This window comes from Polypterus senegalus, chromosome 1 (assembly GCF_016835505.1).
Source record: "Polypterus senegalus isolate Bchr_013 chromosome 1, ASM1683550v1, whole genome shotgun sequence".
Taxonomy (NCBI): domain Eukaryota; kingdom Metazoa; phylum Chordata; class Cladistia; order Polypteriformes; family Polypteridae; genus Polypterus; species Polypterus senegalus.
This window is the reverse complement of record NC_053154.1, coordinates 24,419,653-24,445,327: the sequence shown is the minus strand read 5'-3', so window position 1 is coordinate 24,445,327 and position 25,675 is coordinate 24,419,653. Positions and strand designations below refer to the sequence as shown.

At 41.0% G+C, this 25,675-nt stretch overlaps 1 protein-coding gene across 1 annotated transcript in view; it reads right to left on the bottom strand.

Annotated features, from left to right (window-relative positions):
• Window positions 1-25,675, bottom strand: part of trpm5 (transient receptor potential cation channel, subfamily M, member 5) — a 197,583-nt gene that overhangs the window by 63,069 nt on the left and 108,839 nt on the right. Inside the window, exons 8-12 of the mRNA XM_039744779.1 lie at window positions 23,782-23,964; window positions 19,210-19,312; window positions 5,075-5,193; window positions 2,462-2,806; window positions 1,177-1,320 (exon numbers count right to left, since the gene is read on the bottom strand). Of these exons, the coding sequence (XP_039600713.1) occupies window positions 1,177-1,320; window positions 2,462-2,806; window positions 5,075-5,193; window positions 19,210-19,312; window positions 23,782-23,964 (894 nt within the window). The remainder of the gene's footprint in view (window positions 1-1,176; window positions 1,321-2,461; window positions 2,807-5,074; window positions 5,194-19,209; window positions 19,313-23,781; window positions 23,965-25,675) is intronic.

Sequence of the window (25,675 nt, the reverse complement as noted above, 5' to 3'; positions counted from 1 at the left end):
GGAGTTTCATGCACTAAATAAGCTATAGATGAGAATAAGCAAGCACCATCTCCCCTGATATTTACTACGCGGTGAGGCATTTGTACTCCATCAACATTAATTATTTCCAGAGACATAATTTTGTCTATTTTTCCAGCGCATCGCGCACAAAAGCAAGGGAACGATGAGAGCACCAGAACTCTGCTCACATCGCGTCGCTTCGTACCTCAAGCCGCAAGTAGTAAGTCTGTGATAAGCGGAATACGCTTTGCACTCACGGGACGGAAGGACAATCCCGAACACTTTTATATAGTAGATTATTGTACTGTACATTTAATTGCACACAACCACTAACCTATGAAGGCACGACCTCAGTAGGAGAGTCTTCAGAGGTGGTGCAGTATCTTCAGCAGGTGCGTTGTTGTCTTCTTCCGCTGAAGGAGTACTAGGAGTAGGCAGTGGGTGTCTGGGTGCGCGGCTGAAGAACATCTTGATAGGCAGTTGCTGCCGCTGTCTTTTCATATGCGTGAGGAGGCTTTTGTAGGGTATTGCCATCTTTAATCATATCCAAGAGTTTCACCTTCTCCTGGATAGTAAGCATCTTCCTCCGCCGCTTAGTTTTATTGTCAGAAGGCTTATAAAAATCAGTACGTTTAGGAGCCATCGTAGGGCTTAGATAAAAGTTCTCAGAAAGCGCATGCGTAGTGACGTAAGCTTGTATGAGAAAAAAATCGCGATAGAGTGAAGCCGCGAAAGTCGAAGCGTGATATAGCGAGGGATCACTGTAATTTACTTTTAAATGTGTCACATGTGTGACTATATATTTTGATGATAAAAATATATTTGCGATGCCCCAGTCTGATCCAAACTTGAGCACTTCTGCCAATAGTGCATTCCCAAATTAAAAGTTAGTGTTGTTGGGTGGATCTCAGTATAATCAAAAATCTGAAAATGTGCATAAAACCTTTAACTTTGTGTGCCCCATTTTTTCATATTAGTTTATGTGATGCCCCCCAAACTAATATGAAAAAATGGGGCACACATGGAAAAAGGTTGAGAAACACTGCCATAGTTTCTGATTGACTTGTTTTTTTAAGATTCCTAACCCTTCCCTATTTCTATTTGTTAATCAGCAGTCACGCAACAATGAGGTGCAAACAATCAAACTGATGACATAGAAAGCAGGAAACAGATTACCATTGCCCAGAAGTAATTGGCCATTTCCTGTCTGTTTAGAAGGACTGCCCACAGGAAGAGGTCTCGCCAAGGATTCTCACATCTCTGGTTTAGGTTGGGTAAGCATTTCTGCCCGTGAGACATTCTTGTCTTGATATTCTTTTCCTGAAAGAAGACAGTGAGCGTCAGATTATACATTGCATACTCTTATTTTATCTGAAATTAGCTTTAATTTTTTTCTGACCTTCTCCTGAATCATTTTTTTGTAAAAGATCTTCCTTTTGGAAGTTTGGATATGCATAGAATTCAATATTGTTACTTAAAAAAATATTGGAAGTATACTTAAGAATGTTAAAACTATTGAACATCTTACTGCAGCGCCTTTATTTTCTGCTAGCCACATAACCTAACATAATTCAGGTAATAAAACAAATTAAAACAAATACATCTCTTGTCCTATTTGTACCCACAGCATTCCTTTTCGGCAGCCTTGTGTGTCTGATCTTCTCTTGCGCAGCACGCAGCACTTTCATAAAGCTTGCCACTCAGACTCTGTCATTTCAAGACGTGTTGCTCATCTCCTGTTTGCTTTTTGAACACCACCAATGGCAGACGGGCCCCCATTACCCATTTCGAAAACATATTCTTATGAACAATTAACATCTCTGAAGGCGACTCTTGGCATAACCCCTACACTTTTACTCCTCCTCTAGTGTTTGACCTGTCTTGCCCTCTACTTCCTCTGTCAATCACATGACCAAAGCCAAACTGACCAATCAGATTGTTCGGAGGGACTGGACACACATGCACACACACACACACAAACACACAGAGTAGCATCTTATTCTATAGTAGATTATGGCCAGCATTGTTCTCTTCACTGTTGCTGAAGTTTTGTTACCCAGAATGACTAGGAGTGAGTGTCACATGACATCATAAATTTAAACGTTGGCGCTGTACACTTCCTGGTCATCTGAGATTGAGTTAATCCCTCAGAGCTAGTGAGTTAGTAGGTGTGTTTCATTACTTTGACTAATCTCAGTTTTTTTTTTTAAACTGTATTGCTAGCACAAGAATTCAGGCATTTGTAGGCACCCTACAGGGGCTGACATTCAGCTTGGTCTCCTGAAGTGGTCCCAGCTACCAACAGCTCCTTAGGAACTTAAATAAATAGAATACATATTTAAATAAAAATATATGCATTTGTAGATTTCTAGGTTAACATTTCAGGATTTTTTCACATTAATAAACTTTCCATGTGTATTGTGATTATTTGTAAAGATTAATTATCTGGCAAGTTCCTCACCAGTGGTCCTCTCTTGTTGGTATCCTGGTAGAATCCACGGCATGAATCATCTAAGAAGTCTTTTAGCACCCTGGAGACCTCATGGAGAGTATACCGGGTGTTTTTTTTAAATGAATCGTGTCGAGCATTTGAGTTCCTTGCAGCAATGGTCAGCTTGTGTTCCTCGTGCTTCTTACTTAGCAGCTCATTGAGAAGGCACTTCTGAGGAATCGAACAGTAGAGCTCCTGAAGTTTACCATAAGTCAGGAACTCGTAGATATTCATTCCGTTGTCAATAAAGAGTTTCACAAAATCTGGCTTATCGTTCATCAAGGCGTCCATCATTACTTCTTCCAGGTCACAAGACTGCGAGGTAATGAGATCGTGTGTTAGGCAACAAGTAAGACATTTGTCTTGACAATACATTGAAATTCAAATGGTACATTTTCCGCACCTTTTTAAACTCTATTTATTAAGAATTTCAAAAACAAGTAGCATCATATTTCTACGTAGTCACCTTTGTTTGAGATGCAATTTTCCCAGCATTGTACTAACTTTTTAATGCCCAATTACCTCTCTTTTCTCCTTCACCATTTCCAATGAAAATATAAAAGTGTGGAAACGTTTTGAACGTCCCTGGTATAACAAAAATTGACACCTCTATCTTTTTTGAAATGTCATACTTTATACCAGCTAACAAACAAAACCACTTACAACACACAATGGGTAATTTCATCAATCCTATTAAAAAGAAAACATTCTTTTTTTTATAAATTTTATTGATTTTATTGTAATTGTGGATTAAAGAAGATACATTCATTTCAACACTGACTTAGTACCTTCTTGGATACAGAGAAGAGATAGTAAATGGAATGCGCCACATAAAATTCGTTTGGGTAATGTCCGACCGTATATACAGTACGTCCATGGTCCCATAAGCTTATGCTAGAGTTCAGAAAACCTAATTGGAGTGGAAAATAGCAATGCAGAAAATTCACTCGAGCTCCATATGCACAAAGCATACAATTTTTCAACTCAAAATTATATATCGAGCACATCTCTCTCGCTTGAAATTATCCAAAATGTTTCCAGGGCAAGATCCAACTTGCGAATGCTGCAATCAAGCTCCAGCCTCACTGGGCCACATGTTTTGGGCCTGCACCAAATTAACATCATTCTGGACCAAAATGTTTAAGTGCCTTTCAGACAGCCTTGGTGTCTTAGAGGATCTGTGCAGAGCTTATTCAAAACCTGGCAGGATCTAATCAATAATATTTTAGAATAAGCTCTTAAAGCACCGAGGAAGTAGATTCTCTCCCCATTTCCTTTACTTCTCCATTTATCTGTATCCGCCTAATATGTTCATCAATTTATTCATTTTTACTATTTTTAAGTTTTAGTCTCTCTCAGGGGTGGGGGTTGACTTGTTTTCAATCCTATTTTTTTGGAAAAATAGATCTATTTGTATGGAATGATTACAAAAGAAAACATTCTCAAAATTGATCAATTTCAAAGAATCGCCTAAAGGAAAATGTATTGGAAAAATCTAATTCAGTTTATAAAAGTACAGTAACCACTTGCGGTTCACAAATCCCTCACAAATGCCGAAATCTCCAGATATCTTTTGGGCCCATGGTTGCTGCATATTCTAAGTTTATTGAGCTAAATAAGATGCAACATGTTGTGAGAAATGCAAGAGAGAATCATCACGCCACAAAAAAAAATCATGTTTGTCGGGTTGGCTGCCAAGACAAAGATGTGTGGCGTTTCCAGACGAAGTGAATGCTTCAGCTGTTCTTTAGTGAACTGTAACTCGTTATGAAATTTAAATTGTAATAAATGTGCATATATTTGTGGTAATAAATCACAGAAATAATTAATATTACAGATACAAAAGAAATCCAACAAAACAATAAACACAGATTTTGATCATGGTGGTGTAATTACGAAATGTGAAAAGCCTCCTGAAAGTTTTGCAAAGTTTTGTCTTACTGTGATGCCGATGTATGTGGAGATTTGTAACAGTTGGGAGTTCTCCCAGACAAAGAACTTTTCCCACTTAGACAAACTCATATGAACAAAGGGACACAGGACAAGAACATATATCCGGAGAAAACTGTAATCTGATGGGTGTACTTGTAAACCAAAAGTGCAGTGAAGCATTGAAACAAAAGGACACCAGGGATTGCGATCCTGCCGACTTGTTATGGCCCACTTTTAAAGCTGCCCAATGACGTGGTGTTCCTGGGGTTGCTGGGATTTACATCCATTTAAGTAGCATAGCTACAGCGTTGTCTGTGGTTTTCCACAACTGGTTATAAAACTCACAAAATAATTTCCATTTAATTATTGACAACAAACTCGCAAATAGGTGAATCCGCGAATAGTACACTCGTAAATTGCAAGGGTTCAATTTGGTAAGAAGAACGAGCCTTCAGAAGGTGGTGACCATGTTTTGCATAATTCACAATTGCTAGGGAAGGCTAAAACCACTTTGGGGGCAGCAGTCCCATATCTTTCATGCAGGATCTATTCGAGAGTTTGCATGGTGTGATAGTAAAAGAGCAGAGTAGGGTCATGGATCAGCATCTACAGGTGCAGAAGTGCATCAAAGCTGTAAACAGTGAATCTTACCCGCCATTCCAGTTCTCCATTAAAGATCTCACTCTTGGCAATATCTACTCGATTCCAGGCTACAGCGAGCTTCAGTTCATCCAGATATTCTTGAGCTTCCTGGCTTTGACTTTTGCAAGCTTTAAAAAAACATAAAAAAGAATAAGAAGAATATCACTTGATACTGTTGGATGGGAAAACATATTTCCCATTTTTTGTGAGTTTTATTGTAGCCAAAGGAGAAAATAAGCAACAATCAATAAGTTGTCATGGTGTTTAGGCCTTACTGTTTTACACACATACCGTAAACTTCTCACTTAAGTGCAACTACTACAGTACATACAGGTGTGACGATGCAGGTTTGGCTCCACGCTCCCATCGCTGCTTGGAAGCCCTTGAACCCAACAATGTCGATAGATATAACCGAGGTGAGCTAGACAGTGAGACAACATTTGAGCAAAGGGATGGTTCAAAAAGGTGCATAGTGCTTTTATTTAAAAGATCAAAACAAGCAAAGTGCCCATAAAGTGCAGTGATTCCAAGTTCATTAAATAAATAAATAATCCAATAAGAAAATTTGGAGGTTAAAACCAATAACTAGAAAAAAACAATCCTTTAAAAACAAAGTTAAAACGTTCCTCAGGAAGCAGTCTTTAAAAACAACAACAAGCCCGGTGCTTCTTCTATGCTGGTGTCTCACCTGCTTCTCCCATACGGGCCCATGCAACAGGCGAGACGCTCCCTGCAGCTGCCCTCTTCAACTCACACACAAGACTGGAGACCTCCTGATCCCTGGCTTCGGTCTGGCACTCATCTCAGCCTCAAGACTACGTTCAATCCAATGGCCAGGACGCTCACAATGGACATTCCCGACCAAGCCTAATGACTCCCGCTTCCTTTCCGGCCATCCGTGGCCAGTCGCCTTCCCCTGGTCACAGCAACATCAACTCCAATGCCTGAATGTAGGCCTAACACCCAGCTTCCTTACAGCTGCCCAAGAGCGCTCGTTCGCTCGCCCACACGCTCCGCGTGTCTCTGTCTCTCTCATGCACCGCCCTGTAACCTCCGTCCTTTGTTTCATTTTCATCTATTTTTTTTCTCAACCGACTCACGCTTCTTTAATACAGCGAGGGGCCATAGCAGCCGCAGCACATTAGCCACGGGAACAATCACAGATGTGGGCACTTCCTCACCTGTGCACTCGGTGAGAAACGCCCACACCGCAGACCGCCCTGTGGCTTGCTATGGCCCAACGCCCCCTCATGAAGCCGCTTCGAGTGCGGTGATTATTTATTTAAAAAGAAACGGCCTTTGCTAAGCGAGATGTGGACCCATAACACCACAACAGGACACAGGGAGTTAAGTGGAATGTGAAGGGCACTAAACATGGCACGCACTGATCTAGACAGAGCATTGGAAATCAGAGAAATGCACACTGGCAGGAATATGGAAAACATGTCATGCCACTATGGCAGGGGTGGTGAACTCCAGGCCTGGAGTGCCGCAGTGGCTACAGGTTTTCATTCTAACCCTTTTCCTAATCAGTGACCAGTTTTCACTGCTAATTAACTTTTTCCCCATCACTTTAATAGCCCTGTTAGAAGAGTTCAGCCCTCTGAATTGATTCCTTTCTTCATTAAATGACAGCCAAGCTGAAATGAGATGTGAAACGAGCTAAGAGATGACCAGCTAAACTGGAGCTTCAAACTCCAACCAATTTCACTCCAATCACTTTCTTAATGAGAAGCCAGTTCTTGCTGTTAATTAAACCTGTTATTTAATTCCATGGCATGTTGCTGCTCTCATTCTGCCACAGCACACATTCCTCTTTGCAGCACCTCTCAAGCTCCATCAGGTTGGAATGGAAGCGTCAGTGCACAGCCATTTTAAGATCTCTCCAGAGATGTTCAATCGGAATTAAGTCTGGGCTCTGGCTGGGCCACTCAAGGACATTCACAGAGTTGTCCTGAAGCCACTTCTTTGATATCTTGGCTGTGTGCTTAGGGTCGTTGTCCTGAAAGATGAACCGTCGCCCCATTCTGAGGTCAAGAGAGATCTGGAGCAGGTTTTCATCCAGGATGTCTCTGTACATTGCTGCAGTCATCTTTCCCTTTATCCTGACTAGTCTCCCAGTTCCTGCCGCTGAAAAACATCCCCACAGCATGATGTTGCCACCACCATGCTTCACTGTAAGGATGGTATTGGCCTGGTGTTGAGCGGTGCCTGGTTTCTTCCAAACGTGACGCCTGGCATTCACACCAAAGAGTTTAATCTTTGTCTCATCAGACCAGAGAATCTTCTTTCTCATGGTCTGAGAGTCCTTCAGGTTCCTTTTGGCAAACTCCAGGCGGGCTGCCATGTGCCCTTTACTAAAGAGTGGCTTCTGTCTGGCCACTCTACCATACAGGCCTGATTGGTGGATTGCTGCAGAGATGGTTGTCCTTCTGAAAGGTTCTCCTCTCTCCACAGAGGACAGGGGTGGTGAACTCCAGGTCTGGCGTGCCACAGTGGCTACAGGTTTTCATTCTAACCCTTTTCCTAATCAGTGACCTGTTTTCCCTGCTAATTAACTTTTTCGCCATCACTTTAATAGCCCCGTTAGAAGAGTTCAGCCCTCTAAATTGATTCCTGTCTTCATTGAATGACAGCCAAGCAGAAATGAGATGTGAAACGAGCTAACAGATGACCAGCTAAACTGGAGCTTCAAACTCCAACCAATTTCACTCCAATCGCTTTCTTAATGAGAAGCCAATTCTTGCTGTTAATTAAACCCGTTATTTAACTCCATGACTTGTTGCTGCTCTCATTCTGCCACAGCACACATTTCCAAAACTGTTGTTTTTCTGTTCTTTCTGTCAAGAGCACCAATGTCAAAATGTTTTGGTGACCTGAGAGATCAACCTTACCAAGACCATCACCTCTCTTTAATTTCAGATATTGTGTGATGGGCACAGGGGAGCTGGTCATGTGGTGGCTTGTTTTGTGTCTCATTATTGTTTGGCTGCAAATTCAAGAAAAAGAAACAACTATGGGGCCGGAGTCAAGTTAAGTAAAAGAAGTAATCAGCAGCAGAAACTGGTCACTAACTAAGAAGATGGTAAGAATGAAAACCTGCAGCCACTGCGGCACTCGAGGCCTGCAGTTCACCACCCCTGCACTATGGAATGAATGGCACTTCCTCCTTGTGGAGAGGCACCATTATCCCAGTGTAATGTCATTTTTATTATAGTTAGTGAATTTGTATTAAACTGTATTTTTACACTTAAAAGAGACATACTGCTTTGAGGCCAGATTGTCCATGTTGTAACCTAGAAATCCCAAAGCATTTAAGTCCCAAAAAAAAGCACTTCCAAAAACGAGGAGAGGGGAAAGCTGTCAAACCTGGCTAGAAACAAGGGCAAACACATAACTTTATTTAAAAAAAAAAAAAACATTGTTTATTTCCATAAAATTGCTCTGAAACAAAAGCAAATTAAATAGAGTACAAAAGGCAAAATGGAGTTGCCTAAAACAAAAAGTCCCAACATAGAATCCAGTAAGCTCTCCACCCACAGTCATGTTCAAAATGAATGGCCAGGAACTGTGGGAGACCCTCTGGATATTATTGACAGTGATTGGCAGGTGGCCTTTTTGGGACCACCCACAAAACAACTGGAACATAACACAGGGTGACTTACATACATAAACAAAAACTAAGAATAGTGAATGTAATCAACAAAAGTAGCATTAACATTAATAAAAGAATCTAAAAAAGACATAAAACATGAATCCGAACCCCAGCCAGGGGAGGAACCCTGGCTCAGACATGACAGTACATCAACAATGGTGGTTTTATTCAAGTGACAGAAGTGCTCTCATGTCCGAGGGTCATTTAAACTGGATTGGGTTAAAGACAAAAAAGAGAAGAGGAGAACTACGTATGTTAGAAGAGCTAAATTCAGAGCAAGCCTGAATGAAACCAGAATTTGATTTGATTTTAGTGAAGACTGTGTTTTTATTTTATGACTGAAACTCAGACAAACACATTTGCGACGTTCACGCAGTCAACTTCTGTCCAAGTCAATCTGTAAACTTATCTCTTGAGAGAAATGGGAGGAGAAAACCTTTTTTCTTAGTAATGAGGAGGGTGCCCAATCTACAGTTTTGTCCACCACCACATAAAGTCATGGTCAAAAAGTTTGAGAATGACCCAAGTCACTTTGGTTTTCACAAAGTCTGCCGCTTCAGTGTTTTAAAATATTTTCGTCAGGTGTTTCTATGGTATACTGAAGTAGAATTAAAGCATTTCATAAGTTTCAAAGACTTATTATTGATTATATTAAGTTTATGTAAAGAGTCAATATTTACAATGTTGGCCCTTCTTTCTTCTTCAAGACCTCTGCAATTCACCCTGACAGGCTGTCCATCAACTTCTGGGCCAAATCCTGACTGACGGCAGCCCATTCTTGCATAATCAATGCTTGGAGTTTGTAAGAATTGGTGGGTTTTTATTTGTCCATCCGCCTCTTGAGGATTGACCACAAGTTCTCAATGGGGAGTTTCCTGGCCATGGACACCAGATTTAGATGTTTTGTTCCCCGAGCCACTTAGTTATCACTTTTGCTTTATGGCCCGGTGCTCCATCATAATGGAAAAGGCCTTGTTGGTCACCAAACTGTTCTTGGATGGTTGGGAGAAGTTGCTCTCGGAGGATGTTTTGGTATGAATTGCAAAGGTCTTGAAAAACAAAGAAGGGCGAACACTGCAAATATTGACTCTTTGCATAAACTTAATGTAATTGTCAATAAAACAATTGAAACTGTCACACAAGACACACTGACATATACAAAAATCCAAGCGAGACGTGACAAAAACATGAATGAGCTTCTGTAATACTTCTGTTCGTTAAGAAGGATATCAGGGAGGCTAAAAGACAGTTAAAGAGGAATATAGCAGTGTGGTCCATGGCCGGCTTTTCATCCCGGCCAATACCCCCAGGCCGCTAGATGGAGCTCTCCCTGCAGCATGGAGGTGTCCCGGATACCAACAGGGAATCATGGACAGGGGCCAACAGAGGACCCTGCAGGGAGGCCCAGAGACTCGTTTGTGCCCTATAACCCGGAAGTGCGTCTTTGTAACAGCGACAGGAGAGATGACGTACTTCCGGGGTGAAGAAAAGGACTTTTATCCTTAAGTGATAAGTGATATAGGGACTATAAAGGATTGTGGGAACTCCTAGACAACAAGCTGAGCTGGGTGGAAGAGTGGCAACGCGTCTGGGAGTGTGGAGGATTGATTGTTGTGATTATTGGTTTATTGTTAATGTGTATTGTGGAGAGGAGGGTGCTTTGTGCACTGTGCATGCTTAATAAAGTCAACATTTGGACTTTTACTTCGTGTCTGACGTCTTGGACAAGGGTTCAAGGAGCGATAGCGCCCCAAATCTGTCATACCAGATAAGGCGAAAGAAAACCTTAAGAGATTCTTTCAGTATTTTAGTAGTAAAAGAACAGTCAAGGAGGAGGTGAAGTGCATCAGAAATATTAAAGGGGAATTAAAAGATACAGACAGTGAAATAGCAAATGCTCTAAACTTACATTTTTCTGAGGTCTTCACAAGTGAGCAAGTGGATAACCTCAGAGTGGTAACAGGGACTACTAAGGAAGTACTGAGGGATTTGGAAATTGTAGAGGGAGACGTGCTGCTCAGATTAAATAAGATGAAATCAAACAAATCACCAGGCCCAGATAATATTTACTCTCGAGTTCTTAAGGAGGTCAGTGAGTACAGATATAAACCCTCAACACAAAAAGCTTTGTCACCGACTCCATTTCACCCAGTAGCAATGAAAAGTAAATTTGGGTGTCATCAGCATAACAATGATATGGGTTGCGTTTTGTACTTGTTTATTATAGAGTAGAACGGTAACATATATAAAGAGAAGAGGACTTGACTTAAGACAGACCCCTGGGATACCACACAGGTTATTGAGACAGTAGGAGATGTTGAGCTACTTACATACAGGGTAAGTCAAAATTATGTTAACATTTGAATGGTGGAAACAATTTAAAAACAAAACATACTTCATATGTGCAAGATGATTTACAGGAATGTCTCAACCTGTTCACCATCATGTTCAACACACAAAAACCAACGATCAACAGTACCATTTAAAGCCCAGACACACATTTCACAAGGAATAGATGATACCACAGTCCATATTCTGTCCTTCAGGTCATTGATATCATGAACTTTCCTGCTATACACACGCTCCTTCACCATACCCCATAACCAGGTGTGGTCGAGATAAAAATAATCCATTAGTGTTAACATAACTTTGACTCACCCTGTATGTAGAAAACATTCTGCCTTTGAGGTAATCCATGATCCACATAATAGCAGTACCCCGAATATCAACCCAACACTTGAGCCTGTTAATCAGAATGTCAAACGCAGAGCTCAAATCCAATAAAATTATAATATAAATTATATTATTATATTTATATTATAAATATATTATAATATAAAAAAAATAAAATTAGCACTGCTCAACTCCTCAAATCAGCTGCCCAAAGCAGATCATTCGTCACTCTTAGCAGTGGCAAATTTGTGCTGTGAAATGTTCTAAGCTTATCAAGAATACCCACAACTTCAATCAATCAATCAATCAATCAACATTTATTTATATAGCACATATTCATACAAAAAAATGTAACTCAAAGTGCTTTACAAAATGAATAGAAAAATAGAAGACACAATAAAAAATAAACATAAACATAAACTTTCTCAAAAACCTTGGAGACAAACAGTAATTTAGAAATGGGACAAAAGCTACTGGGAAGCAAGTGATTGAAGTTTGCCTTTTTTAACAGGGACTGAATCCCGGCATGTTTAAGGAGGGGCAGGTTCTATTGCCCCTACGGTCATAAAGCTGGGGTGGGGAAATTCCCCTTAACTCCAGAGAACGCTAGGCAAAAATTGTGATGGTAAGATTGAGTAGAAAGGTTTATACATGTTGTGTTTGAGACTATATAGGTTGCTCCAGGCAGATCAATAATTGACCTCTCGGGTTAACCACTATAACCAGTTTATAGCTTATAAACGATGAACTATGTAAATTAAAAACTTTATAAACGACTAGCCACTATACTGCTCAAAAACTGCTAATAGAATAATTTTTTAAAAATTGCCCTACGTGTACTTTCCGCGCCTCTCCTCTGTATTTGCATGTGTTAACCGGCCCTCTTCTGAGACGATGTCATTATTTTCGAGTCACCTTTCTTACCTCCTGTCTGCTTTTATGATTTCTGTCTCTGAAGGTGACTCTCTCAGTGTGCACCTTTACTCCTCCTCGTGTGCCTCACACTCTCACTTCCTCTTTCTTCACGTCACCAAAGCCAAACTGACCAATCACAACAAAGCCAAAGGGACCAATCAGGTTGCTCTGAGGGACTAGACACACAGACCTTAGTGTTTTATTATACAGTAGCTAAAAAAGAATATTTAATTTGGATCCCTGAAATTAACTGACTCAGCCAGCATATTTACAAAATGTGATGCAATCAGAATATAATTGTCATTTGAAAATACTTATTCATGTTTACTTTGTCCATTCCATCATAGTAAAATAAGACAGCATCACCATTGGGTCAATGCATGATGTCAGAATGTTTATCAGCCGAGAAGCCGACTATTGAGAGCTTTTCAACAAGCCAGGAGCAAATGTGAACATCCATCAGATCATAAATGGCAGCGATCAAGAGATAATATTTTGAAAAGTTTTAACACAGGTTTTAATGTGAGCCCATTTGGACAGATGCTTGCATTTTAATTTGAATTAAATCAGTCTTTAGCACGCAATTAAAGCACACTGTCACCATCCTGTTGTTGTGTTGATCGTTTAATTTCATGTTGCTGCATCAGTGATTCCTGTGCTTCTACAGTTGGAGGATTCACTGCACAACAAATTTTTTTGAAAAGTCTTGCTTCCTATTTTTGCTGATTGTGACAGGTACCTACTGGGTATGCACAAATATAGTTTTGGTTTTACTGCACCATATAGGAACTCTGAGAAATAGGCATTTATATGTTTACTGACAATAACGTATTCAGTCACGTTTATGTTTCGCATAAGCTATTAAATTCAAAAGCATTAAAAGTGCTTTGGTCCTGATTTTCTTTTGTATTCAATGTCTGGTGCATCATGTTGCAGTGTCAAACAGTAGTCAGCAAGCATTGATGGATTCCAGTTGCCCTGGTATCGTTTCTCCATCGTAGCAATGTCCTGGTGAAACCTTTCACCGCGTTCGTCACTGACAGCACCGAGATTTGCAGGGAAGAAGTCCAAGTGTGAGTGAAGGAAATGAATCTTGAGTGGCATGTTGCACTTCATTCTCCTGTATACTTTGAGAAGTTTGTCTACCAGTTTGGGGCTCTGTAATTGCCCAGAAAATTGTCAACAACATCTTTGAAGGCTTTCCAGGAAATTTTTTCCAGCCCAACTAACAGATCTTCAAACCGCTTGTCACGCATAACATGTCTGATCTGGGGGCCAACAAAAATGCCCACTTTGATCTTGGTGTCAATTATTCTTGGGAACATCTGTCCTAAATAACGAAAACCTTCACCTTCCTTGTTCAGTGCTTTCACAAATTTCTTCATGAGTCCCAGTTTTATGTGAAGAGGAGGCAAAAATATCTTTGCTGGGTCAACAAGCGATTTATGTGCTACATTTTTCTGTCCTGGAACTAACTTTTTACGGAGTGGCCAGTTCTGTCGAGAATGGTGCGACTCTTTGGCACGGCTGTCCCATTCACAGATGACACAACAGTACTTTGTATAGCCGAGCTGCAGTCCTAATAACAGAGCAACGACTTTATGATCTCCACAGATATTCCAGTTGTACCTGCTATACTGGATGTGCTTCAGCTACAGTTCCATATTCTCATACGTTTATGTGTGTTGCATAGCCAACAGGTACTGAAGGATAAACGTTGCCATTGCATAGCAGAACAGCTGTCAGGCTTAACATTGACGAATCAATGAAGAGACGCCACTCTTCCGGGTCGTGATCACAACCCAAGGTCACAATAGAAACAGAGACTTGTGCAAGAAATTTGGTTATATCATGATGTCGGCCTCGAAACACAGAATTTTTCGTACCTGCTGACAGCAAACACCATTCCTGCAGTCTTGAACCCAGCAGCTCGGCTTTTACTTTTGACAGACCCAAATCTCTGAACAAATCGTTCAATTCGGACTGTGTTACCAGATGTGGATCGCCTGATGAGCACGGTTCAAAATCCGGGTCAATGTCGCTGTCAGTACCCTGCATTGCAGTTCCTTCATCTGGTTCATCTAAGGTCCAATCCTGTGGTGGTTTTGGAATTGGAAGACTGTCGTCATGTGGCACAGGTCTCTTTGCTGAAGGCAGATTAGGATATTCAACTGACTTCTTGTTTTTGGCAGAGAAACCAGACACATTAGTCAAACAGAAGTAATAGCCCGTCACATGGTCTTTCTGTTCTCGCCATATCATCTGAACAGCAAATGGCATCGTCTTTTGAGTGTCCCTGAGCCAGGCTCTCAGACTGACAGCATATGTCGCACGGCAAATGTGAGACGTCTATTCCTTGTCTTGATCACCAATTTTGCAGCTGAAATACAGATGGTAAGCTTTCTTCACAAGAGCAGTCATTCAACGTCTCTGAGGTGCCACAGATATAGCAGAATGTATCGCGGCTGTTACGACACTGATGAGACATATCACCTGACACCAAAACGTCTATGGCATCAAGCTTACTTACTGTTATATTGCTACAGATACTATATTTTACTATACCGATACTATAAATACACACTGACTATCTATATAAACCAAATGAGCAGGATCGGTGTATGCAGGCCACCTTTATAGCATGTGGAGACCGCGTCAAACTCATTCAGACCTGCCCAGGATGTCAACCTCCACAGAACAGCTTCCAACCTCGTCTGATTCCATGTCTGGACCTGCCCAGGCTGCACAAACCGTTGTTGATAAGTCACTTATGGGAGAGAAAATGTTTGGATACAAATAGAACAAAAAATCTGAAACGGTACGTGAAGGGTAAACTTTGATGTGATACTCGTGATCAGCACCCAAAAATCTACAAGAAACACCCAACAGTATTCAAGAAGCAAAAACTTTGTTGTGCAGTGTTACTGTTACTATAGCTGTTATAATTACACTGGCCAACAAGCATTTTGCTACTGGGAGTCTTTCACCTTTACTTTAACAGGTTTCACTTGCTGACTCCAAGTCTGAAAACCGTTTTCGTCCAGCACATCCCATTATTTAGTTATGATGTTCCAGGTCTTGGACAACTAGGGTGACTGGAGAGTAAAGACGGATAACCATTTTGATAAATACCAGTAATTCCACTAGGGATGCCATTGAGATAAATTATTTCGCCACATGTTACTAATAACTGTGAATTGTTTACCTTGTCATTATTAATGTTTTATAAAAAGTATAAATTTTTAATTAGCAGAAAAAATATTTGTTACTGATTACCAAGTCTTATATGACTCTAAATCATAATGACACAACTCACACATTACGGTGCAGTAGGTCGACGTTTTACTGTTAAACATAACATTGCATTTAAGGTCATTTTGTTTGTTAGATTCACCATAACTTTGAAAATTCTGTCAAGGCGATGGACAGAAACGGCGATGCTTTTCAGCATTTAAGAAATAAGTTTGGTCTCAAGAAAAGTGTTTTTGTTGGCCCTGAAATCCGTGAACTGATGCTTGACAATGAGTTCAAAAGGAGAAACTGAATCAGCAGCATGGGAAGCATTCGTGCGGGTTGTCCAGAATTTTATTGCCAGTCACAGAGAAGAGAATAATGCTGAGCTTGTGGAGAACCTGCTGAAAGCGTATCAGCTTATGGGAGCCAGAATGTCACTGAATATGCATTTTTTACATTCTCATCTCGACTTTTTTCCACCAAATCTGGCCATTGTCAGCGATGAGTATAGGGAAAGATTTCATGAAGATATAAAGGTGATGGAAAACCGATATCGGGGAAAATTCACTCCGAGCATGATGGGTGACTACTGTTAGTTCTTACAACAAAAGACAGAGGTGCAGTTCAAGCACAAAAGTGCCTCAAACATTTTGGAGCAAGCTGACTTCCCTTTTATATTGAGGTGAATTGACATAAATATGCTTTAATGTGTCTCTGGTATCATCTTCTGGTTTGTTTTCAGAATAAACACATCAAAGCAATTTTGGTGGGACAGAGTCCAAACTCCAGATATCATGTTTTATATATATATACATATATATATGTGCTATATAGCGCCCGACCTGTCACAGACTGACGCAGAGGCACGTGTAAAGACAAGCACACTTTTTATTTTTCTTCACCTGTGGGGCACATCTTCCCCATGAACCCTACAGGTAATACACAGTCCCAAAAGCACGTAAATACGACACCAACAACTCTCCACCTTGCACCACCACTCCTCCCAGGCAACCTCGTCCTCTTCCTCCTGATTCTGGCTCCTTAAGGGTGGATGTTGGCCCTTTTTATTGCCCACCCAGAAGTGCTCCAGGTGCTTGATCACCTGTGGCTAATTGCTGGGCGGGACTGTAGAGGTGTCCATAAAGGCTCCCCCTGGCGGCCACCCCAGATCCCCACAGGGCTGTGGAGAACTCCATCTCCCATGGAGCCCTGCGGGTAACTGAGGCACCCATGTCACCCTGGGAGACTGCCACCAAGTGTCCCGGGGGAGATACTGAGGAGGCCATGGCTGCTCCCCCGGAACATATGCAGAAGGGACCCGGTTGCCCGCCACAATATACACTGCTCACAAAAATTAAAGGAACACTTTAAAGAAACACATTAGATACATCAGATCTCAATATGAAGTTGGATATCTATACAAATAACGACAGGGCAATGTCTTAGGAACAAAAGGATGCCAAGTCTTTTAATGGAAATAAAAGTTTTCCGCCTACAGAGGGCTCAATTGTGTAGACACCCTAAAATCAGAGTGAAATGAAGATGTGGCAGGCTAGTCCATTTTTTCAAAAACTTAATTTCTGCTACTCAAAATGCTTTTCAGTATCTTGTGTGGCCCCACGAGCTTGTATGCATGCTTGACAACGTCGGGGCATGCTCCTAATGAGACGACGGATGGTGTCTTGTGGCATTTCCTCCCAGATCTGTATGAGGGCATCCCTGAGCTGTTGTACAGTCTGAGGAGCAACCTGGCGGCGCCTAATGGACCGAAACATAATGTCCCACAGATGTTCTATTGGGTTTAAGTCAGGGGATCGTGAAGGCCATTCAATTGTTTCAATTCCTTCATCCTCCAGGTACTGCCTGCATACTCTTGCCACATGAGGCCGGGCATTGTCGTGCATTAGGAGGAAACCAGGACCTACTGCACCAGCGTAGGGTCTGACAATGGGTCCAAGGATTTCATCCTGATACCTAATGGCAGTCAAGGTGTCTTTGTCTAGCTTGTAGAAGTCTGTGCGTCCCTCCATGGATATGCCTCCCCAGACCATCACTGACCCACCACCAAACTGGTCATGCCGAATGATGTTACAGACAGCATAACATTCTCCATGGCTTCTGCAGACCCTTCAACGTCTGTCACATGTGCTCAGGGTGAACCTGCTCTCATCTGTGAAAACACAGGGTGCCATTGGTGGACCTGACAATTCTGGTATTCTATGGTAAATGCCGATCGAGCTCCACTGCGCTGGGTTGTGAGCACAGGGCCCACTAGAGGACGTTGGGCCCTCAGACCACCCTCAAGAAGTCTGTTTCTGATTGTTTGGTCAGAGACATTCACACCAGTGGCCTGCTGGAGGTCATTTTGTAGAGCTCTGGAAATGCTCATCCTGTTTGTCCTTGTCCAAAGGAGCAGATACCAGTCCTGCTGATGGGTTAAGGACCTTCTATGGTCCTGTCCAGCTCTCCTAGACTAACTGCCTGTCTCCTGGAATCTCCTCCATGCCCTTGAGACAGTGCTGGGAGACACTGCAAACCTTCTGGCAATGACACACATTGATGTGCCATCCTGGAGAAGTTGGATTTCCTGTGCAACCTCTGTAGGGTCCAGGTATCGCCTCATGCTACCAGTAGTGACACTGACTGTAGCCAAATGCAAAACTAGTGAAAAACAGTCAGAAAAGATGAGGAGGGAAAAATGTCAGTGGCCTCCACCTGTTAAACCATTCCTGTTTTGGGGGTCATCTCATTGTTGCCCCTCTAGTGCACCTGTTGTTAATTTCATTAACAGCAAAGCAGCTGAAACTGATTAACAACCCCCTGTGCTACTTAACTGACCAAATCAATATCCCAGAAGTTTCATTGACTTGATGCTATACTCTGATTAAAAAGTGTTCCTTTAATTCTTTTGAGCAGTATATTATATTGATATTTAAAAGTGTCAAAACGTCAATGATGTGTATTTCAAAAACCTGATGTGTTAGCTTAATTCCAATTTCATATATGAAATGAGTGTAAAAAACTTAATAAAGAGCTGCTCTGAAGTTCCCAGTAGCAAAAAAAAATATTTTTTTGTAGACCAGTGTTGCCTCATAAAATATGATCTTCCTTCTTGCAAGGGAGACCTGGAAGCCTCAGGAAAGAGGCAGAACCCATGAAGATCATTGGAAATCAACCACTAAAAGTCCCACACCATAAGCTCTCCACTAGTCAACACTCTGTGTATGTTCAAGTGACCTGGAGTGAGGAACAAGTGTAACCTGTTTTGAACTATTAGTCTGCATAAACACCGATCCCTACTTTGAAATCAATCAAGTCCTGTCTCTGGTGTTGTCTCCGCTTCCTACAAATTCTCTGCTAGTCACAACATACAGTATGATACACCAGGTTAGTTTTTAATGCAGTCCACCACCATGGGTAAAAATTGTGTGCACAAGTTCCTGTTCAAGTTTTTGTCCCATGTACTAAAGTACAGTAAACTTCTGACTTGAGCCTGGCCAACACGTCACCATGGTGAGGCCACATGATCAGTAAGTATTACTAGTCAAAGGTGGATGTTTTCTTAAAACCTTCTTTCTTTCCTAAAAGCGACATTGGATGATTATTACAACAAATTAATTTTTTGCATGATGAATTTGATGAACATTCCAAACTTGCTTTGTTTTACCTTTGACCAGCGCCTTAAGAATCACCGTATCAAGTTCTTCTGAACCTTCTTGAGCTGGATCATGAATGGTTAAAAGGTGCTGCTGTTCAAGGATGAGCTTGATCTATAAAAAATAAAAGAGATTATTTGTTTATCCAAGATTTTCTTTTTTTTTTTTTAATAATTCATTATACACTCACTGGCCACTTTATTGGGTACACCCATTCAACTATCTCATCAGCCAATCACATGGCAGCAACTCAATGTATTTAGGCCTGTAGACTGCTGAAATTCAAACCGAGCATCAGCATGGGGAAGAAAGGGAATTGAAGTGACTTTAAACGTGGCATGGTTGTTGGTGTCAGACAGGCTGGTTTGAGTATTTCAGAAACTGCTGATCTGCTGGGATTTCCATGCACAACCATCTCTAGGGTTTACAGAGAATGGTCTGAAAAAAGGGAAAGCAGTGAGTGGCAGTTCTCTGGGTGAAAATGCCTTGTTGATGCCAGAGGTCAGAGGAGAATGGCCAGATGGGTTCAGGTGGATAGAAAGGCAACAGTAACTCAAATCACCACTCATTACAATCGAGGTATGCAGAAGAGCATCTCTGAACACACAGCACATTGAACCTTGAAGCAGATGGGCAACAACAGCAGGAGACCACACCGAATGCCACTCCTGTCAGCTGAGAACAGGCAACTGAGGCTACAATTTGCACAGACCCACCAAAACTGGACAATAGAAGATTAGAAAAATGTTGCCTGGTGTGATGAGACTTGACTTCTGCTGTGACATTTGGATGGTAGGGTCAGAATTTGGTGTCAACAACATGAAAGCTTGGATCCATCCTGCCTTGCATCAACAATACTGTCTGGTGGTGGTGATGTAATAATGTGGGGGATATTTTCTTGGCACACTTTAGTACCAAATCAGTTGAGCATTGTTTAAATGCAACAACCTACCAGAATGTTGTTCCTGACCATGTTCATCCCTTTATGACCACAGTCTCCCCATCTTCTGATGGCTACATCCAGCAGGATGACGTGCCATGTCACAAAGCTCACATCATCTCAAACTGACTTCTTGAACATGAAAATGAGTTCACTATACTCATGTGGCCTCCACTGTCTTCATATGTGAATCCAAAAGAGCATCTTTGGAATGTGGTGGAATGGGAGATTTACATCATGGAGGTGCAGCCGACAAATCTGCAGAAACTGCATGATGCTGTCATGTCAATATGGCCCAAAATCTCTGAGGAATATTTCCAGCACCTTGTTGAATCTATGCCTCAAAGAATTACAGCAGTTCTGAAAGCATAAAGAGGTCCAACCCACTACTAGCAAGGTGTACCGTATAAAGTGGCTGGTGAGTGTAAGTCTGCCTTACAATTCTCCTTTGGGCTTTTTGAAATTTCATGATGGGAAAGAGAGTCACTTCAGCTTTGGTGGTGGCACTAATAGAATGTAACAGAATAGAATATAACCAGTGTTAGGCAAAGCAGAGCAATATTAGAATCCTCGTACATCGTCATGTGTTTATATCGGTGTTTTCTACTCTCCATGGGACTTATGAGTGATGAGGTCCAACATAAGACACCTAGCCATCATGCAGACTGGAGGGTACTCTACAGCTCCTCTGAGCTCTCTTTGCTCTGAATAAATTTTTATATACAGTAGTAGGTTTGGAGTTCTTACTGAGCTTGTGCTACTAAGATAAAAGGTGACAAGAAACAAAATAATAGGACCAGGGGGTCTAGAAGAGATAATATCATTGTCAAAAAATTTGCAAAAATATAATCCAAAAGATCATTTGACCAAAAAGACCAAAGCCTACATGCAGAGTCCTGATGATTTATGAGCATACAATTTTACAAAACTGACATTAAACTTTGTTTTGCTGGTGATTTTATAAATGCAAAATAAGAAACTCTCAAAATAAAAGTTGTTAGGGGGCTTTAAAGTTTTTTTGGGGGTGGAAAACGCTGAATCTTGCTCTCTAAAGACTCTCTCACACTTCCATGTTTACTTATATTTTTTTTTTCCGCAGTGGCATAGTACAGGTTTTTGGCAGCATACCAGTAAAGTAAATTCTATTCATGTTATAATGTTTCAGTTTCTTTTAACATTTTCTCAGATTAGTCTGAGTCTAGAGAATTCATCTTGGTGTTAGATTGGAGGTTCTAATACCCAGTGAATCCAATTATGTTGTCAAAATATTACTACAAGTTTCTGTTTTGAAGTTTTGAAGCATGACAATGAGACACTGCAAGGCAGACCAGGTGGGTTTAGTATACCAGGGGCCTCATGTATAGCGCCGTGCGTAGAATTCACACTACAACATGGCGTAAGGACAAAAGCAGAAATGTGCTTACGCACAAAAAAATCCAGATGCATAAATCTGTGAGAACGCCAACTTCCACGTTCTTCCTCTCCATAAATCCCGGTCAGCGTGAAAATTAACGCAAATGCACGCCCCTGCTTTCCCGCTCTGTCTCTCCAAGAATTACGCCTCTTTGAATATGCAAATCAATATAAATAGCCCTTAAGCTCAGAATTCTGTGAAAAGGCAATGGCAAAAGCACGGGGTGAAATAGAAGAAGTTCAGCGAATACCAAGTAAGAGGCAATGAAAAACATACTATTTGTTGGTTTAAACAGTGGTATAAACAACAAAAGGACGTTGATCGAGTGACATAGTGTGTCGGAGAAACTCGAAAGCTCAAGTTCACAAAGTCGCACAGTGCCCGAAATAAAAAAGAAGTCGTCAGATATCAAAGTCGCCGTGAAAAGGCAAGTCATAGCCTACCGTCTGAGTGTCATATGAAAGCTTATTAGGGTACAGAGAAAAAAAAAGCACACAGTGGGAAAAAAGCATGAAATGTCAACTTTAATCTCAAAATTTCCACTTTAATCACGTGGTTTATTTTGTCATTAAAGTAGAACGTCATAAACTTCATCTTAAAAATTGTTTAATTTACTAGTTTCTCAAATCCCATTGTAACTAATGTAGCATGTTAAATGCTTTGTATTGTATATGTTCTTCTATTTGCTCAATGTGTGTGAATCACTACGTGCTTATTAAACGGGCTTTCTTTTCCACAGAATCCATGACATTCATGATATTTCAGCTCTCTGAATGATTAAAATACTGAGATGTATACTTGATATCATTTTCATGATGATAAGAGTTAAATCACATTATTGAACATGTGAACACGGTGGCGCAGTGATTGTTCATGCCTCACGCAAGAGGCTTGCTGCGCCGTGCGCTACCTTGAAATAATTTATTGCAGCAGTACTGTCTCTTTCAAACGTACTAACCCCCAATTCCTGTCCTTACTTTTCTTTCTCCAAATACCCAATCGCCACACAATCAGCTCTGTAATAGAAGTTAAGCCATCTGTAAGCTTAGAACGCCGATTCTTCAAAACCTTTAAGGAACATTGAAATATCTTCACAGTACGTGTTTAATTATTCTATATATCTATCCTTCCAGTGTCACCCCAGTCCCAGCAAGCATACAACGTGAGGCAGGAACAGTGCAGCGACACCGTGTCCTCACATGTTTAATTATTAACAAAATAGATTATTTAAATGAAGTTAAAGTTTTACCTGTATAATATAATAAACATATTTTGCTGCATTTCATCTTAAAAATGATATTGTCATCATATGTAAATACGCGCTTTATAAAGTGGCTCAGGTTGTGCAATATTATAACTGTACTGCAAGTTTACAGTGAGGTGATTGTACTCATAAGTACAAACAGTTCTACAAGGAGCACTTGTTTGAGTGCGTTTATAGTTCTTGGGATGAAACTGTTTCTGATTCGCGAGGTCTGTACAGGAAAGGTTTTAAAGAGTTTGCCATGTGAGAAGCAGTTCGATAGACAGCATGGCTGAGGTAGCGTGTGCTTAATGCTGTATACCGATAATTCTCTTTCCGATCAGCTGCTGTAGACCTGTGATTCCACACTCAGATACAGTGATATAAATACTTTGAGTGGTGCAGTGAGAGTAATATGGAAAAAGATGATCCGCTGTGGCAACCCCTAACGGGAGCAGCAGAAAGAAGAAGAAGAAGGTGCTGTGAGAGTAACGACACTAAAGCAGTTATGGTATTTAGAATAGTTTGACCATTCTGTGGACCATTATATTGTTACAGGTTAATTACAATCAGATGCATTAAACTAATAAACAATATGCGGTTAATTTCAGTGTATTTATAAAGCTGCATCAGGGATGTGGATCTAAAAAAGAAAGAGAAACCACACTGGAACAGTAGCACTGCTTTGACTGGGTGCCAACCAGTCTGCAAAACCGAGCGCAGAACTTGCGTATGCCAGGGTATGAGCTACCGTGGAAATGTGTGTGGCTTTACGCCAAGTTTAGGTTTTATACATTGCGATTTGAATGTGGAAACAAGCTTATGCAATATTTTTGTACGTACGCACCATTTATACATGAGGCCCCAGGAAGGTGGCCTTCTCCCTGGCTTGTTTTAGAAGGTCTCACAACTATTTTGTCTTGTAGGGAAACTCCAAATCCCAACACTTGTATTGTTGGTCTGTTCTGCCGCCAAATGTAACTCACCAGCTCTGTCCACCTTAAGATATCAACCCGGGAGAACTTGGAATGGAATTTTTCCATCAGCAGTTCCTGAACAGTGTCTGTATCACATGGCAGATTCTTTATGGAGGCCAGGACGTCAGCAATGCCACCAGAGCCGGCAAAGATGAGACACGGTGTTGAGTTTTCCATGACTCTGTAGATCCGCTTTTACGAAATAAAAATACAAAAAGTATGAAAGTCAATCATTTATCTTGAAAAAGTACGTTGGTTCCAATAAAATTTTGAAATTCTGCAACACAACCTAATTTAACTGAGAAATCAAGAACATGACAAAAATTATTCTGATGACTAAATTATAATTTCAACAGTGGCAAAAGACATTCCATATATTTTATTTTATTGTAAGGATTTTCCTTTGTGCTTCATTATAAGGAAACATTTAGACACACAATAAACAGGATGAGGCCGTGTACCACAAGTTTTATAGTGGCGTCTCTTCTCTAACTAATGAGGACAACTACTCGAGAGTTAAGTCAAATCTCCACATGCAAACTACAAAATGTGCCCTGGACGTCTACCACTGATGATTTCATGCTGGAGGTCAACAAGAAGACAGCCATGTGGGAGAAACATAGAGAGACAGGAAGAGAGAAGTATAATTAACGAGAGAAAGACTGAAGGAGGGGACATCATGGCTCACTGGACCCGCTTCATATGACCTGGAGCTCAATGTGAGTCTAATATGGTCGGTGAAGTGCTTCTCACCACGGGGTTCTCCTTTCAGCCGTCTATGTAATATGCAGGGTGACTGGTGCTTCTCTTTAGCTGTTTTTCCACATTTTTATTAAGGTAAATGCATTTCTCTTACAACACATTTAGTATTTCACAAAACTGAAAACTTCAAACAGCCAGTAACATTAATTTGTACAAACATTCATTACCTCTGGATAAATAAAGAGGACTAATAAAAATGAACAAGAAACCCAGCCACAGGGGATGCACAAACCAGTGTGTTTCTTTGTGCCGGTTCCAAGCCCGGATAAATGGGAAGGGTTACGTCAGGAAGGGCATCTGGTGTAAACTTTTGCCAACTCAATATGCGGACAAAGATGATCCGCTGTGACAACCCCTAAGGGGAGCAGCCGAAAGAAGAAGAAGATAAAAATGAACAAGCATGGTGTAAATGAGAGGGAGGTCAATGGAATGGTGAGGGTCACCATTGGGATCAAAAGTACAGAGTAATGCGGATTATGGAAGAGATGTGAAAAAGAGAGTGCAGGCAGGGTGGAGTGGGTGGAGAAGAGTGAGGAGTGATTTGTGACAGACGAGTATCAGCAAGAGTGAAAGGGAAGGTCTACAGGACGGTAGTGAGACCAGCTATGTTATATGGGTTGGTGACGGTGGCATAGGAGACAGAGCTGGAGGTGGCAGAGTTAAACAACAACAACACCATTTATTTATATAGCACATTTTCATACAAACAGTAGCAAAAGTGCTTTACATAATAAAGAATAGAAAAAAGACACAATAAGAAAACAAAATAAATTAACATTAATTAACATGGAATAAGAGTAAGGTTCAATGGCCAGGGGGGACAGAAAAAACAAAAAAACTCCAGACAGCTGGAGAAAAAAATAAAATCTGTAGGGATTCCAGACCATGAGACCGCCCAGTCCCCTCTGGGCATTCTACCTAACATAAATGAAACAGTCCTCTTTGGATTTAGGGTTCTCACAGAAGGGCTTGATGATGATGATGGTCACGTAGACTTCTGCCTTTAAATCCATCCATCATTGTTGGAGCATGTTAAAGATGCTAAGATTTGCATTGGGTGTGACGAGGATGGACAGGACTACAAATGAGGACATTAGAGGGTCAGCTCAAGTTGGACGGTTGGGAGACAAAGTCAGAGAAG